General features: G+C 37.6%; 2 protein-coding genes across 2 annotated transcripts; both read left to right on the plus strand.

Annotated features, from left to right (window-relative positions):
* The first annotated feature begins 1,986 nt into the window (after nt 1–1,986).
* Nucleotides 1,987–8,363, plus strand: LOC121880503 (G-protein coupled receptor family C group 6 member A-like). The gene is made up of 6 exons (XM_042387748.1): nt 1,987–2,419; nt 2,514–2,826; nt 3,056–3,865; nt 4,841–5,053; nt 5,128–5,245; nt 6,170–8,363. Exons 1-6 carry the CDS (start codon nt 2,250–2,252, stop codon nt 7,090–7,092), a joined length of 2,547 nt encoding a protein of 848 aa, XP_042243682.1. The 5' UTR covers nt 1,987–2,249; the 3' UTR covers nt 7,093–8,363.
* A 3,856-nt stretch (nt 8,364–12,219) lies between these two features.
* Nucleotides 12,220–17,344, plus strand: LOC121881124 (G-protein coupled receptor family C group 6 member A-like). Its single transcript, XM_042388772.1, has 7 exons — nt 12,220–12,243; nt 12,711–12,895; nt 12,990–13,302; nt 13,532–14,344; nt 14,956–15,168; nt 15,243–15,360; nt 16,307–17,344. The coding sequence occupies exons 1-7, from the start codon at nt 12,220–12,222 to the stop codon at nt 17,230–17,232; spliced, it is 2,592 nt and encodes an 863-aa protein (XP_042244706.1). The 3' UTR covers nt 17,233–17,344.
* Nucleotides 17,345–18,012: the final 668 nt, after the last annotated feature.

Below are 18,012 nucleotides of genomic sequence, written 5' to 3' on the forward strand. Positions count from 1 at the left end.
AGATCAACTTTTAAATGCATTTTTGCACAAAATGACTGTGTGGACACACTCTGGAATATGGCTGCCATCACTTACACTGAAAACACATTTGAAGGGAATCTTTGAATAGCCAGTATGAACAGGAGGAATGATTACAGCAATGAAAACTTCTTTCACTGTTCATATGGACTGCTGTTTTAAGATACATTTGAAAAATGTGAACCTATCCTTTAATTGCTGGCATTACCATAAGAGTCTTTTAGCACGACAGGTTAGCTGAACATGTCCAGAGGCTAACATACAATTCAACATACATAAGGAACAGATTTTCCAATAACAAATACATATTTACTTGGGTTCAATTCTTATTTTCCCATTGATTCTTATCAAACTCAGTTCTTCCTACATACCTTCCATGGTAATTATTAGAAAATTACAGCCCCCTAAAGTAAAATGTTACCATTAATTGACTCTGACACAGCCTACAATAGTGCGCATTTTCATACAATTGTATTAACATTCAAATTTGCAATAGACTGCTTCTAAAGAAACACGAGAACTCAATAATCATGAACATGTTACACACATGCAATGTCTTTTTCAGAAGTTGAAAAGTCTAGTTTCAATTATTTAACGTATTGTCTGTGCAGTATATTTCTTAATTGACTGGGAAAACATCACATGTTGGGCCCCAGATACTGCAGAGGAACATGACCTCATCTGACTTTGGCTTCTTTTGGTAGGAAAAGGAGGGGATGGACACAAGAGGTTTCTTTGCTACAACTTTTCTTAACCAATGAGATGAAAAACATAGTTGCCATTTCAGTCCTTGAATTTAGCATACCTTATGCAATGTTGGCAGACAGTGAGCATGGTCATAAAGTATACAGTTGAAGGATCCATACACTCCATCGTTGACATAGTACATCAGGGTCCTGTCATTGGGATTTTTTTTAATTTAAAATAATGCCAAGTTTTTCTAAATCAAGGCTTTTACCATCAGAGGCTAATTCCTCGTCCATGATGACCTTCTTGGCAATGATGTTGATCACCAGTGTGTAAGCAGAGGCCACATAAAAGCGCCCTGGCTCAGCAATGATCTTCACACCACAGTCAGCAGGGAAATACTTGTCCAGGGCTGGGTTAATCACGGCTGTGATCTAACATGAAAAAAAAACAAGTGTTCACATGACGTCAGAATATAAAAAACACAAAGTTGTTGGCTGTACTGCCTTGTTATATTTAGTTTTAGTTTAGTTGACAAAGCATTCATGGGAATGACACGTTTAGCCTAAGAAATACTACTTGACTAAGGAAAATTAAAGGTACCTCCTCAAATTTGAGTTCAGCATCATCTGAACCAGGGAAACAGATTCTCCAATTACAAATACATATTTACTTGGGTTCAATTCTTATTTTCCCGTTGATTCTTGACAAATTACTCCGTTCTTCCTACAAACCTTCCATGGGAATTATTAGAAAATTACAGACCCCTAAAGTAAAATGTTACCATTAATTCACTCTGACACAGCCTACAATAGTGCACATTTTCATACACTTGTATTAACATTCAAATTTGCAATGGACTGCTGCTAAAGAAACATGAGAACTCAATAATCATGAACATGTTACACGCATTCAATGTCTTTTTTCAGAAGTTGAACAGTCTAGTTTCAGTTGTTTAACGTATTGTCTGTGCAGTATATTTCTTAATTGACTGGGACAACTAAGACGTCAAAAGGTCCATTACACCATATCAAAATATATCATATTTTTCATGATTAAATAATGAGTTTTACAATCCTGTCCTCTACTGGCAAGTATAAGCAGTAACATACAAGAAATGACTTATGGGGTCCTGAATGGATTCACAAACACAGTACCTGGTATTATAGCAATATTACTCCTGATATATTGATTGATCAAATGACCAAGATTGTATGATACATTGTGAAAAAAAAATTAACAAAAAACTCTCTACTTGAATGAAGAAACCTGCCTGGGAGACTGAGACTGATAAGGAATGAATCATCTTCTATGAGCAGGTCAAATCACCATGTTGTTTTTGTGACTGTTTATTTGTTTTGAGGATGTGTTGGTTAGAGCAACTGATTTGCATCAGGTTATAGAATCTGTCTCACAATGCAAATGATCCTATCTGACGTCACACAAGAGGAAGTTAAATGAGAGCGTTTGTCCAGGAATTGGGTCATAAAGTAGAGAGAGGATCAAATGCACACATACATGTGTTTTAGCCCTGCGTATCCACAATGTTCTGGTTCAGGTTATTTGTCACTATCATGAGCTTATTTTGCCCATGTTCGGGAGACGATGGCTTTCTGCATGCATATTCTCCGGGGGATATCGTCATTGGAGGACTTTTCCCTATTCACTTAAACACTAATAGAACAACAACGCCTGGACCAGTCTCCTGTAGTGAGTAAGTACGACCTCACTGAAATGAATCCTTTTACATGACATTTAACTTAACTTTGTGAGCTCATGAATTTCATAACTTCTATCAATTTTCGCAGCTATGATTTCCAAATGTTCCTACGAACTCAAGTGATGATATACGCCATCAGAGAAATAAACCAGCACACACCAAGGGTTCTACCCAACATCACCATTGGATATGACATCTATGACACTTGTGGAGATGTCACCTTGGCCATCAGAGCTACACTCCAGCTGCTGCAGGGCCAGTCAGACCCTCAGAGCTGTTTACTACCTGAAAACATTCAATCTGCTTTACCTGAACCCAAAACAAAGGTAGTGATTGGTGAGAGGTTTTCTGAAGTGTCAACAGCTGTTGCACGAGTTGTTTCTCTGGCATCAGTTACCCAGGTTTGTTTTCTCTGTACTTGATACTGTCAGATAAGTAAGAAATGCAAAATGTAAAGTTTGAGGCTACTGATTATAATGAGCTAATGAAGATTGACTGTCTAAATCTAAGATTCTGTAGCTTTACAAATACAATAATAGCAATACATACCATTATTTTGACTTTAAATGCATCACTGTTGCAAACTGCATGCAGAACAATTTTGACATGGTTAATTCCTGTTTGCCACAGATTAGTTATGCATCGACGAGCGAGCTGCTCAGCAAGAAGCTGAAGTTCCCCACTTTTCTGAGAACAATATCAAGTGATGAATATCAGACAAAGGCCATTGCTGAGCTGGTGAAGCAGTTTAATTGGAAAACAGTGGCCATTGTAGGAAGTGATGATGAGTATGGGAAGTACGGCAGTGATCAACTTACAGACAATTTAAATGAAATGAAGGACATCTGCATTGAATTCATTGACATATTGCCTGGTTACTTTGCCCAGAACACATCCCAAGCCCATAAGAAGTTGGATGAACTGGTGAACAAAATCAAAAAATCCTCTGCTGAAGCCATCATCATGTTCACCGAGGGTGGCAATGTTAATGTCATTATGGAAAAAGCTATTCAACTCAACCTCAACAGAACTTGGATTGCAAGTGATGCATGGTCTACCTCGTCAAAGATCTCTGCGATGCCAGGCATTGAGATGGCCGGGCAGGTTTATGGTTTCACCTCTAAGAGGAATGAGGTGCCTGGTTTTAAGGACTACGTCATGTCAATGTTCAATGGAACCACCAATGACATTCTTGAACATTATCTGACTCACTATTCATGTGCGAATCAGTCTGAGAACAGAGAGAATAACTGCTTGTTAACTAACAGCCAACAAGGGTCAAAGCAATGTCTGGACCCAAACTGCTTGCCCCATTACATCGACCACGATGAATCATACAATATCTACTTAGCCGTCCAAGTCATTGTTGAAGGTCTCAGACGCTTGCTGAAATGCGACAACCAACAGTGTCAACAAAGTGCCAAATTTACAGCCTTGGAGGTATAGTACAATTATCTTTCTGACATATTTTGCATTGCTATCGCATATCTTAAAAGCCATAGTGTGAAAGTTTTGGGAAATACTTTCTTGCAGAGGTAGATGAGAAGATCAAAAACACTCTTATAATTGTCCAGTAAATATAAGGTTATGGCAAGCAGCTTAGCTTATTGTAAAGGCTTGAAACTGGGAAATAGTGTATGGGAGATTTAAAATGCCAAAATAAAAACAAATCAAACAAAGAAATAAAATGAAATGAATACAAAGTTTTTAATCCATCCAAAAACAAAGTGTGAAAATTATAATTTGTGTTTTTATGAGGGGTCATGTGCTATGACTATTTCTCACAAATTGCTAATTTACAACCTTGGAAGTGCAGTAAAGTTATCTTGCTGATACATTTAGTCTTTAAGGCAACTAACATTTTGTGAAATGTTGGTTTCACAAAATGTTAGATGAGAAGATTGATACAGCTGTTATATGTATCTGGTAAATATAAAGCCACAGACAGCAGCCGGCTATATGTTGTTTGTTTAATCCATGCAAAATAGTATATTTTTACAGACTATTTTGTTTTGTGTTATGGACTACTTCTAACACTTTAGTTTTTGTATGGATTAAACAAGCAAGATATAACAGTCTTTATCCTAAGCTATAAGCAGCTGCTGGCTGTAGCCTTATATTTACTTTTTACATGACAGCTATGAGAGAAGTGGTATCAAGATAGTGTGTTTCCCAAAATGTCTAACTATTCCTTTGAAAAAACAAAAATTACAATGTCTTTTTTGTATTTGACAAAATGTACCTATAATATTCTAACACACTGCAAAGTTTCTAACTTTATTAGAAGTCTTCTCTTTAAAATATAAGATAGTTCCCCCTTTATGGATTATAGCTGTTGTCATTTTGCTTGTAATAGGAGAAAAAATGTGTTGATTTTCCCAAACAGTGTAGTTTTGTTTATGTTTGTCTTCACAGCTTCTCACAGAAATCAGGAAAGTCAACTTCACTGTGAACACCATGCGTATATTCTTTGACCCCAATGGAGACCCCAGTTTTGGATATGATATTGTATATTGGAACATGACTGGATCCACACAGCGCACACACATAAAAACCATTGGAGAGTACTGGCCAGACAGAAAAATTCAAGTCCCAGATGATCTTGTTGAAAAAATGAGCAATGTAACGGTGAGGTCAAGATTTAATTACATATTTATTCCCCTAAATAATGCATGAGTACTGATTCTGTTTTGTCCTTAAAGGTTAGTGCTTACAACTGCTCTAAAACGTGTAAACCGGGACAAGAGTTGAAAAAGCAAAATGACCAGTGCTGTTATCAGTGTGTTCAATGTGCAGATGGAGACTTTTCCTTGGGAGGCCGTAAGTATCATATTAATAATCTCAAACAACATAACGATGTCTGCAGATGATTGAACTGTTTTCTTCCCATATGAAATATCCACCACCTAAAAATAGTAAAAGTCTCAATCCATCTCCCTGTGATGTGGATATTTTTGCAAAATTGAACATTTGAATAAATGTTTGTTGTAAAATAAAATGAAACAAGTAGATTTATTAATGTTTCACAGTTTAAATTCATTCTTTAGAGTATTTATATAAGTTATATACATTAATTGTTCAAATCTACTCGTTTCATTTTATTTTTAAACAAACATTTATTCAAACATTCAATTTTGCAAAAATGGTCACATCACAGGGACCTCCCCTTGCTCCCCCCCAAAAAATTCAGACCAGCAAAAAATCTATAACCCTCCCAATTTTCTAACTCACCTCCCCCGTTAATAATTTTTGTACAGTCCCTAACTAATGTGAGGATGTGTATTTGATTCACCACCAGCATGTGTTTTAACCAGACCTAGTCTCCCTTACTATTGAAGTTCTAAACCACAATAGAAATGCTGTTTACTCCCTTAAATATTTAAAACCACAATCCAGACTGCTGATTCATTACATTACTGTATAATTCTCAAAGAAAGTTTACATAATAAACATTTTGAAAAATTAAAACTCTCTTATATATGAGTTGTACACCAAATATGATGTTCAGATTAAATTATCATTGTTGTCTGGCCTGTTTCAATAAATGTTCAAAGACAGGTCTGCATTCATTTGAAAATTTTGCATAACTGTCACACTGCTATATGTGATGTTAATCAAATGTTGTCGTTCAAAAGAATCAACAATTCAGGAAGTCTTACATAATCCTTTTCAATTTGAATTCATCCTTCAATTTACACAAAATTATTCTGCAGTGAAATTGCATTTCTTTGTTTGCTCCCACAGGTGAGGAATGTAAAAGCTGCAGGGAGAATCAGTACTCATCTCCACAAAAGAATGAGTGTTTGAATAAAACTGTTGAATTTTTAGATTGGCCAGATCCTGTCATTATATTTTTGAATTCAATAGATATCTTGGGGATCATCATTACCATTGTGTTTGCTATTTTGTTTACAGTCTATCGTAGTACTCCCATTGTAAAGGCGGTTGGAGGTTACTTGTGTTTCTTGGAGCTTTTTTCCTTGCTGGCCTGCTTCTGCCTTACATTTAACTTCATAGGGAAACCCACTAAGGCTTCCTGCAAGTTAGGCCTGCCTTTCTTCGGTATAGCCTTTTCCCTCTGCATCTCCTGCATTCTGGCCAACCTGCTCCAAATCCTAGTAGGCTTCAACTTTGACCTGAAGATAGGGTCCTGGCTGAAGAAGCTCAATCAGCCGCTGGCTGTGGTGGTTATCGTCTCAGGGATCCAGTTGGCGCTATGTGTACTATGGCTGTATAACCCCCCAGTTCCAGGAGAACAAATATTGAGCAAGAGCATCCTGCTGCAGTGTCAGAAAGGCTCCACTGGGCTTTTTGTAGCCATGTTAGGCTACAACGCTCTCTTGGCCATCATCTGTTTCCTGTTTGCATTCAAAGGAAAGCAGTTGCCAGATTTGTATAAAAATGCAAGTTTAATCACCATCAGTATGCTGCTGTTTTTAGTCATTTGGATCATCCTCATCCCTATTTATCTCAATTTGATTGGGAAATACAAACAAGCAATTGAAAGCGCTGCCATTCTCATTTCTAGCTACAGCATCCTCGGCTGTCACTTGGCCCCCAAGTGTTACATTATGGTGTTCAAGAAGGAGATTAATAATGAGAACGCCATTACTGAGTACATTAGGAAGCATTATGAGCAGAAAGGCATTACTGTGGTGAAATCCTAATCTCATATGCAAATCCATAAATTCTTTTCAGGTGCTGGGTAATTATCATCTGAGCAGAAAGACTTTCTGTATGTGCATCTCTCTCAGACTGTTACTGTAACGTGTGTTGATGTGTCGTCACACATGGTATGTACAATATGTATTTGTGCTACATGTATCCTGACATATGGAAGTATTTACTGCAGATTTTGTTATTTGTATACAGATCAGAGGTTTCCAAGGTTGTGTCAATAATCCATTTGTTGGCAAAACTCCTACTTCACTGCTGTTACAACTAGAGATGCACCGATACTGATACTGATATCGATCCAATACTGACTCAGATAGCTTGATTGAGTATGGGTGACATGGGCCGATCTATGTCAAATACCATTATTTTAATAAATAACGATTCAGTAAATTTATATCTATGTATTTATTTGTTACATTTTGTTTTACAAAGTTAGGAATGCAATGTTTTTGCCTTGCACGTAAAAAAAAAAGATCCCAGTCTCTTCCAGTGAGGCATACAGCTTATTAATCAGACACTGGTATCAGATATGTACTCAGTATTGGCTGATACCCAAAGCCCAGGTATCAGTATCAGTATCGGGACTAAAAAAGTCGTATCAGTGCATCCCTAGTTACAACCACTGCTACTAAATCATGAGATGTTTTGTAAAGACATTGAGCTTTTGCATATGATCCTTACTGACATAAATTGCGACAAACGACGTTTTAAACTTTGAATAAGAGACTTTAGTGCAAATGCAAGGTAATATTTTGACCCACTTGTAAATATGCATATTGTGTATTTTTTTTTTTACATTTTCAGTCATATTGTCTTTCAGATAGAAGTACTCAGACAATCGTATGTATGATATATATATGTGATGTGATCACCCTGATTAACTCATGACTGTATGATAGTTTACAGTTTTTATTTGAGTGTATACAGAAACTGAAGTGAGTGTTTTAGTGCACCAAATATCTGAGCATGAACGTTGCTTGAGAAATTCATTAGTGTGTGTTGATAGTATGCTGGAATGAAAAATCAATTACTTTGCATGTGTTTGAAGCAGGGTTGAGTGTGAAGGGAAATAACTGTGAAATTTATCTATGCCACAACTGAGATCATTGAAGGCACCTCAACTGTATATGCCAAATTGAGAATGTGGAAGATTAAATCAGTTCCTTTTACAAACACTAGATGGGGCTCTTGAAACATCCTGTAAATAGATTCCATAAAGATCCCCTCCAGACATGTATAAATACACATCATTGTTCCAAGCAGAGCAATAATGTGTCTGATATGGTTATCTGCAAAAAAATAAATAAAATTACTTTGTTAAAATGCTTAAAATTACATCTCCTCCTTCTCCTCTATGAATATATAAATATTATTTCAGAAACTGCTGGACACAAGATGTCTCCTACTTCACGGTGAAGTCCATTCTCTGTGTCTGTACACTGGAGGCTTCAAGTTTCCACATCACACTTGTGTAAATTGAATATATCCCAAGGATTGGCTTCCAAATTATTTTTGATGTCACAGATCATGCTTGTAGACCCACCACATAAAATTGTATTTTCAGTGAGAAACGTTACACTTTCAATAGATGAAATGTGAAAACAGCCTTCTATCATCAAACTCTGCACATACATCATTCTGTACAGTGAAGCTCAATCGTCCAGCTGTAGAAATAAGAAGAAAAACATTTGAGTGGAGGGGGACTTTAAGTTCAAAGTGCCTGTTTAAGTATCTGAGTGGCTTTTATTTTGTCCCATATGTACAAAACACACAACATCCATAATTCGGCTCTGCACCTAACGTTTTATTTATTAAAAAAATACAAAACTTCAATAAGTTTCCATAGGAAGCATTATGAATTTGCAATCCCATCTCTTTCGTATCCATTTCAAATGTATGATTAAACATGGTTTCTTATTAATATCATGAACAGATTTCTGGCTTTCTACAGGTTACAAAACATGAAAATAAAATCAAGTGGAACACCCCACGCCCAGCCCAAAGTGTGGGCTGAGTGTGGGCCCCACTGGGACTCATTGTGGGCATGCAGCATGCCCATAGTATGCCCCTAAGTGGGCATGCTGTGGCCCCACTGGGGCCCACAATGGGCCCCACACTCAGCCCACACTTTGGGCTGGGTGTGGGCTGTCCCACTGGGGTACCACCTGGGCCCCATAGTGTGGGACCCACACATGCCCCACATTTCAGGCCAGTAACAGGGCCCACAGTGGGCTGCCCCTGCTTAAATCTATGTTTCAAACACATACATTTATTCACAGCCAGGTTAGAAGAAAAAATTAAGAAAAAATAAAAAATGAAGAAAATATATTGAAAATTGAGTACAAAACTGAGCATATAGGTTAAACACTGAATAAAATGCTAAAACAACTTTCTTTTTTATAAAACAGAACAATGACCACATAGAACCACATTAGAACACAATAAGTACATAATAAATCAATCTCCTCAGGGGCCTCAGTGGTTCTCTGCCATTTATCTTCTGGTCCTTCTGTTCATGGGGAACCACAATGTTAAATACTAGACAAAATAAATAAGAACAAGCAAAAAATTTGAACACAAGGTCCAAAGGTTTTTTTCTGAAGCTTTCATATATAATGGAAAAGTAACACACACAAAGGGTTATAGTGAGGTGCTGATTGCTGGAAGCAGACTCAAGAGCAGGAATAAAGTATTGCACACTCTGGCTCCATATGCATTTCCCTTTTATTTGGATGACATTTTGGCCCTCATGCTTTCTTCAAGATCAGCAATCATAGTAGGACACAGTTACTGGTATGTTATATAGGCCACACCCTAGTAGCACAGCTGATGGTGATTAGATAATCATGTTCCACCATTAGGGTGAGAATATCAATCAAAAGGCCCTCAGCAGATCAAAACTTTTAACAAACAGTGACAGGAACTACAGCCAATCAATTCTCTTTAAATAAAGTGACAAAAACCAATATGTTTCATACCACATATAGAGATTTAAATTTTACATTCCAATGCTTTTGGTTAACTGCTTTGGGCTCCACACGGACTATTCCACAGGGGGGCTCATGTGGGCTTTCTGTGGGCAAGCCCACAATTGGTTGCCCACAGAAGACCCTCATTGGGGCCCAGAAGTGTAAAACTACTTTGGGCCTGCACAGGCTATCCCACAGGGGGGCCTATGTGGGCTTTCTGTGGGCAAGCCCACAATTGGTTGCCCACAGAAAACCCTGGTTGGGGCCCAAAATTGCAAAACTGCTTTGGGCCCCGAATGGACTTACCCACAGGGGCCCCTATGTGGGTTTTCTGTGGGAAAGTCCAACGGTGGGCTTGCCCACAGAGAGCCCACATAGGGTCCCCAAAGGGCAAAAATGCTGTGGGCCCTGCATAGGCTTACCCACATGGGGCCCATGTGGGATTAGTATGGGTTTGCCCTGCCCACAATGCCCCACAGTAAACCCACACATATCCACAGTGAGCCCGCATGGGCATGTTTGCTGGGTGTGTATGGAAATATACATATTCAACATTTGCATGAGAATGACAACTTCAGCTATTGACATGTTAAAATCTAGATGATTAACACTTGAGGGGTTCTGTACAGAAGTGGAGATCATGGAAAAAGATAAATATAAAAATAGCAGCCATTGTTGAAGAATTAAATCACTCCTCCAGCTATATCTTTGCAAGTTACTAGCTTAGGCTGTAAATTCAACTGTTAACAAGGCCTTGAGGGGGCAACAGTTCAATAAACTTAAACAAAGATGGTTAGAATTATTATTTTTTTATTTTATCAAATGAATAGCGTATGAGTAACCCGTCACCTCTATTGCTATAGTTTCAAGTGTTGTGAGTCCTATGGCAATGGGAAACCTTCAATGAAGTAGTTTATGGTTTATTTTGCAAAGCACCTTTTTCACTCCCCACTTTATTCTAGTTCCGCAAATAGGTTCTTCATGAATACAGTTCTTATATTCATTCCCTGTAATTAGGGCAGAACGACTTCAGCAACAATGTCATGTACAGAGCTGCCCTGTAACAGTGTGCCTGGAACCCACAGAGACACTCAGAGTGTGATTCAGCCTCATGTCATTAAGGGTTGATCCCCAGCTTCCATACAGAACACTGAAATTTGTGCAACAACATGCTCCTCTCATTCTCCTGTCAAGTAACCGGCCTTGAAATTTCACGTACATTTGGGGAGAAGAGAAAAAAGAAAGAACCTTCTCCAATAATTAATGGCAAGAGATGCTAGATCTGGGAAACACTGCTGTGATGTACAGAATGTGTTTAAACCACATGGGCCTGGCAGGGCTTAGTGGGCATCTCCAAGCTGCTCTCTCGGCCACAGCAGGCTGGCACTTCAAACAGGCAGGACTCTTCCGCAGGAGCTGGCAGGCCCTTGGAACAGATCTGCTGCACATGTTGCCTGCAGAGGAAAATACAGGTAGATTTAGATTCTGTGGGAACACAACACACATTTAAACTGCCCAACAACTGTTGGCTGTACTGCCTGTTATATTTAGTTTTAGTTTAGTTGACAAAGCATTCATGGGAATGACACGTTTAGCCTAAGAAATACTACTTGACTAAGGAAAATTAAAGGTACCTCTTCAAATTTGAGTTCAGCATCATCTGAACCAGGGAAACAGATTCTCCAATTACAAATACATATTTACTTGGATTCAATTCTTGTTTTCCCGTTGATTCTTAACAAATTACTCCGTTCTTCCTACAAACCTTCCATGGGAATTATTAGAAAATTACAGACCCCTAAAGTAAAATATTACCATTAATTCACTCTGACACAGCCTACAATAGTGCACATTTTCATACACTTGTATTAACATTCAAATTTGCAATAGACTAGCCCAATAATCATGAACATGTTACACGCATTCAATGTCTTTTTCAGAAGTTGAACAGTCTAGTTTCAGTTGTTTAACGTATTGTCTGTGCAGTATATTTCTTAATAGACTGGGTACAACTAAGAAGTCAAAAGGTCCATTACACCATATCAAAATATACCATATTTTTCATGATTAAATAATACGTTTTACAATCCTGTCCTCTACTGGCAAGTATAAGCAGTAACATACAAGAAATGACTTATGGGGACCTGAATGGATTCACAAACACAGTACCTGGTATTATAGCAATATTACTCCTGATATATTGATTGATCAAATGACCAAGATTTTATGAAACCTTGTGTAAAAAAAAAACATTAACAAAAAACTCTCTACTTGAATGCACATTATCCTCAGTGAGCGCAGTTTGCAAGGATTATAGTGCAGGCTGTGCCACATGTTTTTTTGATAATTTAATATGTAGTCAAATTCAGAAACCTGCCTGGGAGACTGAGACTGAGACTGATAAGGAATGAATCATCTTCTATGAGCAGTTCAAATCACCATGTTGTTTTCATGACGGTCGAGTTCTTTTTAAAATGTGTTAGTTAGAGCGACTGATTTGCATCAGATCATAGAATCTGTCTCACAATGCAAATGTTCCTGTCTGACGTCCCACAAGAGGAAATTATATGAGAGTGTTTGTCCAGGAATTGGGTCATGAAGTAGAGAGAGGATCAAATGCATACATACATGTGTTTTAGCCCTGCGTATCCACAATGTTCTGGTTCAGGTTATTTGTCACTATCATGAGCTTATTTTGCCCATGTTCGGGAGACAATGGCTTTCTGCATGCATATTCTCCAGGGGATATCATCATTGGAGGACTTTTCCCTATTCACTTAAACACTAATAGAACAACAACGCCTGGACCAGTCTCCTGTAGTGAGTAAGTACGACCTCACTGAAATGAATCCTTTTACATGACATTTAACTTAACTTTGTGAGCTCATGAATTTCATAACCTCTATCAATTTTTGCAGCTATGATTTCCGAATGTTCCTACATACTCAAGTGATGATATACGCCATCAGAGAAATAAACCGGTACACACCGAGGGTTCTACCCAACATCACCATTGGATATGACATCTATGACACATGTGGAGATGTCACCTTGGCCATCAGAGCTACACTCCAGCTGCTGGATGGCCAGTCAGACCCTCAGAGCTGTTTACTACCTGAAAACATTCAATCTGCTTTACCTGAACCCAAAACAAAGGTGGTGATTGGTGAGAGGAATTCTGAAGTGTCAACAGCTGTTGCACGAGTTGTTTCTCTGGCATCAGTTACCCAGGTTTGTTTTCTCTGTACTTGATACTGTCAGATAAGTTAGAAATGCAAAATGTAAAGTTTGAGGCTACTGATTATAATGAGCTAATGAAGATTGACTGTCTAAATCTAAGATTCTGTAGCTTTACAAATACAATAATAGCAATACATACCATTATTTTGACTTTAAATGCATCACTGTTGCAAACTGCATGCAGAACAATTTTGACATGGTTAATTCCTGTTTGCCACAGATTAGTTATGCAGCGACGAGCGAGCTGCTCAGCAAGAAAATGAAGTTTCCCACTTTTCTGAGAACAATATCAAGTGATGAATATCAGACAAAGGCCATTGCTGAGCTGGTGAAGCAGTTTAATTGGAAAACAGTGGCCATTGTAGCAAGTGATGACGAGTATGGGATGTACGGAGGTTATCGACTCAAGGAAAACTTCATCGAAATGAAGGACATCTGCATTGAATTCATTGACACATTGCCTAATTACTTCTCCCAGAACACATCCAAAACCCGTAAGAAGTTGGATGAACTGGTGAGCAAAATCAGAAAATCCTCTGCCGAAGCCATCATCATGTTCACCAAGGACGTCAATGTTGATGTCATAATGGAAAAAGCTATTCAATGCAACCTCAACAGAACTTGGATTGCAAGTGATGCATGGTCTACCTCGTCAAAGATCTCTGCAATGCCAGGCATTGAGATGGCCGGGCAGGTTTATGGTTTCATCTCTAAGAGGAATGAGGTGCCTGGTTTTAAGGACTACGTCATGTCAATGTTCAATGGAACCACCAATTACATTCTTGAACATTATCTGACTCACTATTCATGTGCGAATCAGTCTGAGGAGAACAGCGAGAATAACTGCTTGTTAACAAACAGCCAACAAGGGTCAAAGCAATGTCTGGACCCAAACTGCTTGCCCCATTACATCGACCACGATGAATCATACAATATTTACTTAGCCGTCCAAGTCATTGTTGAAGGTCTCAGACGCTTGCTGAAATGCGACAACCAACAGTGTCAAGAAAGTGCCAAATTTACAGCCTTGGAGGTATAGTACAATTATCTTTCTGACATATTTTGCATTGCTATCGCATATCTTAAAAGCCATAGTGTGAAAGTTTTGGGAAATACTTTCTTACAGAGGTAGATGAGAAGATCAAAAACACTCCTATGATTGTCCAGTAAATATAAGCTTACAGCTAACAGCTTTGTTTAGTGTAAAGACTAGAAACTGGGAAATAGTGTATGGGAGATTTAAAATGTCTAAATAAAAACAAATCAATCAAGGAGATGAAGTGAAATAAAATACACATTGGTGTATGTATTTCCATTTTATGGAGATAAAAAGTTTTTTAATCCATTCAAAAACAAAGTGTGAAAATTATAACTTCTCGTGCATTGACAGTGTATTTCCCAAAATGTGTTACTACTCCTTTAAACAAACAAATATTACAATGTCTTTTTTGTATTTGACAAAATATACCTATAATATTCTAACACACTGCAAAGTTTCCAACTTTATTGGAAGTCTTCTCTCTAAAATATAAGATAGTTCCCCCTTTATGGACTACAGCTGTTGTCATTTAAGTTGTATTAGAAGCGGAAATGTCTTGATTTTCCCAGACAACAGTGTAGTTTTGTTTATGTTTGTCTTCACAGCTTCTCACAGAAATCAGGAAAGTCAACTTCACTGTGAACACCACGCATATATTCTTTGACCCCAATGGAGACCCCAGTTTTGGATATGATATTGTATATTGGAACATGACTGAATCCACACGGCGCACACACATAAAAACCATTGGAGAGTACTGGCCAGACAGAAAAATTCAAGTCCCAGATGATCTTGTTGAAAAAATGAGCAAAGTAACGGTGAGGTCAAGATTTAATTACATATTTATTCCCCTAAATAATGCATGAGTACTGATTCTGTTTTGTCCTTAAAGGTTAGTGCTTACAACTGCTCTAAAACGTGTGAACCGGGACAAGAGTTGAAAAGGCAAAATGACCAGTGCTGTTATCAGTGTGTTCAATGTGCAAATGGAGACTTTTCCTTGGGAGGCCGTGAGTATCATATTAATAATCTCAAACAACATAACGATGTCTGCAGATAACTGAACTGTTTTCTTCCCATATGAAATATCCACCACCTAAAAATAGTAAAAGTCCCATTCCATCTCCCTGTGATGTGGATAATTTGCAAAATTGAACATTTGAATAAATGTTTGTTGTAAAATAAAATAAAACAAGTAGATTTATTAATGTTTCACAGTTTAAATTCATTCTTTACAGTATTTATATAAGTTATATACAGTAATTGTTGAAATCTACTTGTTTCATTTTATTTGAAAACAAACATTTATTCAAACATTCAATTTTGCAAAAATGTTCACATCACAGGGACCTCCCCTTGCTCCCCCCAAAAAATTCAGACCAGCAAAAAATCTATAACCCTCCCAATTTTCTAACTCACCTCCCCCGTTAATAATTTTTGTACAGTCCCTAACTAATGTGAGGATGTGTATTTGATTCACCACCAGCATGTGTTTTAACCAGACCTAGTCTCCCTTACTATTGAAGTTCTAAACCACAATAGAAATGCTGTTTACTCCCTTAAATATTTAAAACCACAATCCAGACTGCTGATTCATTACATTACTGTATAATTCTCAAAGAAAGTTTACATAATAAACATTTTGAAAAATTAAAACTCTCTTATATATGAGTTGTACACCAAATATGATGTTCAGATTAAATTATCATTGTTGTCTGGCCTGTTTTAATAAATGTTCAAAGACAGGTCTGCATTCATTTGAAAATTTTGCATAACTGTCACACTGCTATATGTGATGTTAATCAAATGTTGTCGTTCAGTACTTCCTCATTTATGTAAAACAAAAGAATCAACAATTCAGGAAGTCTTACATAATCCTTTTCAATTTGAATTCATCCTTCAATTTACACAAAATTATTCTGCAGTGAAATTGCATTTCTTTGTTTGCTCCCACAGGTGAGGAATGTAAACGCTGCAGGAAGAATCAGTACTCATCTCCAAAAAAGAATGAGTGTTTGAATAAAACTGTTGAATTTTTAGATTGGTCAGATACCTTCATTATATTTTTGAGTTCATTTGAAGTCTTAGGGATCATCATTACCATTGTGTTTGCTATTTTGTTTACAGTGTATCGTAGTACTCCCATTGTAAAGGCGGTTGGAGGTTACTTGTGTTTCTTGGAGCTTTTTTCCTTGCTGGCCTGCTTCTGCCTTACATTTAACTTCATAGGGAAACCCACTAAGGCTTCCTGCATGTTAGGCCTGCCTTTCTTCGGCATAGCCTTTTCCCTCTGCATCTCCTGCATTCTGGCCAACCTGCTCCAAATCCTAGTAGGCTTCAACTTTGACCTGAAGATAGGGTCCTGGCTGAAGAAGCTCAATCAGCCGCTGGCTGTGGTGGTTATCGTCTCAGGGATCCAGTTGGCACTGTGTGTGCCATGGCTGTACTTTCACCCCCCAATTCCAGGAAATCAAACATTGAGCAAGAGCATCCTGCTGCAGTGTCAGAAAGGCTCCACTGGGTTCTTTGTAGCCATGTTAGGCTACAACGCTCTCTTGGCCATCATCTGTTTCCTGTTTGCATTCAAAGGAAAGCAGTTGCCAGATTTGTATAAAAATGCAAGTTTAATCACCATCAGTATGCTGCTGTTTTTAGTCATTTGGATCATCTTCATCCCTATTTATCTCAATTTGATTGGGAAATACAAACAAGCAATTGAAAGCGCTGCCATTCTCATTTCAAGCTACAGCATCCTCGGCTGTCACTTGGCCCCCAAGTGTTACATTATGGTGTTCAAGAAGGAGATTAATAATCAGAACGCTATTACTGAGTACATAAGGAAGCATTATGAGCAGAAAGGCATTACTGTGGTGAAATCCTAATCTCATATGCAAATCCATAAATTCTTTGCAGGTGCAGGTGTTAACTCATGACTAAATGACATTACTGAATGATAGTTTACAGTTTTTATTTAAGTGTAAAAACAAACTGAAGTGAGAGATGTTTCGCTTAAAAAAAGTAGGTACATTTACAGAAATGTATTGTTAGCTGAGTTAGCTTGTTTTTTCTCTTGAACATGCAGTTTTGTCTTTCATTTGTTTACTGTTCCTGCCACTTTAAGCTTCATCACTTCATTTTGTACTGTGATTGTTTATTGGGTTCAAGTACTATTTTGTAAAGAAAGATTTGAAATGTTTCATCATAATGTGTACTGTAATTAACTGTGCGTTAAGTCTCTTACCCTTAAGGTTAATTGTTGGTAACAGTTATAATTAAAAAAAAACTTTGTTGTGAAATTCTTCTTAATGGAAACTGTGAAATTTTGGATTTTGGATGAATCTTTCAGGTTAGGCATGTTTCACAATCCAGTTTTTGCCTTGTGTAAAATCCATAAAGGTCAGAGGTGACTTGCAAAAGGTGTTTTATTGCACAAAATGTCTGAGCATGAACCTTGCTTGAGAAATTCATTAGTGTATGTTGATAGTATGCTGGAATGAAAAATCAATTACTTTGCATGTGTTTGAAGCAGAGTGTGAAGGGAAATAACTGTGAAATTTATCTATGCCACAACTGAGATCATTGAAGGCACCTCAACTGTATATGCCAAATTGAGAATGTGGAAGATTAAATCAGTTCCTTTTACAAACACTAGATGGGGCTCT

Source organism: Thunnus maccoyii, chromosome 16 (assembly GCF_910596095.1).
Source record: "Thunnus maccoyii chromosome 16, fThuMac1.1, whole genome shotgun sequence".
Lineage (NCBI taxonomy): Eukaryota > Metazoa > Chordata > Actinopteri > Scombriformes > Scombridae > Thunnus > Thunnus maccoyii.

Coding starts and splice junctions, on each gene's coding strand:
- LOC121880503 (XM_042387748.1), top strand. CDS start 2,250: ATGTTCTGGTTCAGGTTATTTGTCACTATCATGAGCTTATTTTGCCCA. Junction 3,866..4,840: donor CCAAATTTACAGCCTTGGAG/GTATAGTACAAT, acceptor TTGTCTTCACAG/CTTCTCACAGAAATCAGGAA. Junction 5,054..5,127: donor AAAAAATGAGCAATGTAACG/GTGAGGTCAAGA, acceptor TTGTCCTTAAAG/GTTAGTGCTTACAACTGCTC.
- LOC121881124 (XM_042388772.1), top strand. CDS start 12,220: ATGGATTCACAAACACAGTACCTG. Junction 12,896..12,989: donor GGACCAGTCTCCTGTAGTGA/GTAAGTACGACC, acceptor CAATTTTTGCAG/CTATGATTTCCGAATGTTCC. Junction 14,345..14,955: donor CCAAATTTACAGCCTTGGAG/GTATAGTACAAT, acceptor TTGTCTTCACAG/CTTCTCACAGAAATCAGGAA.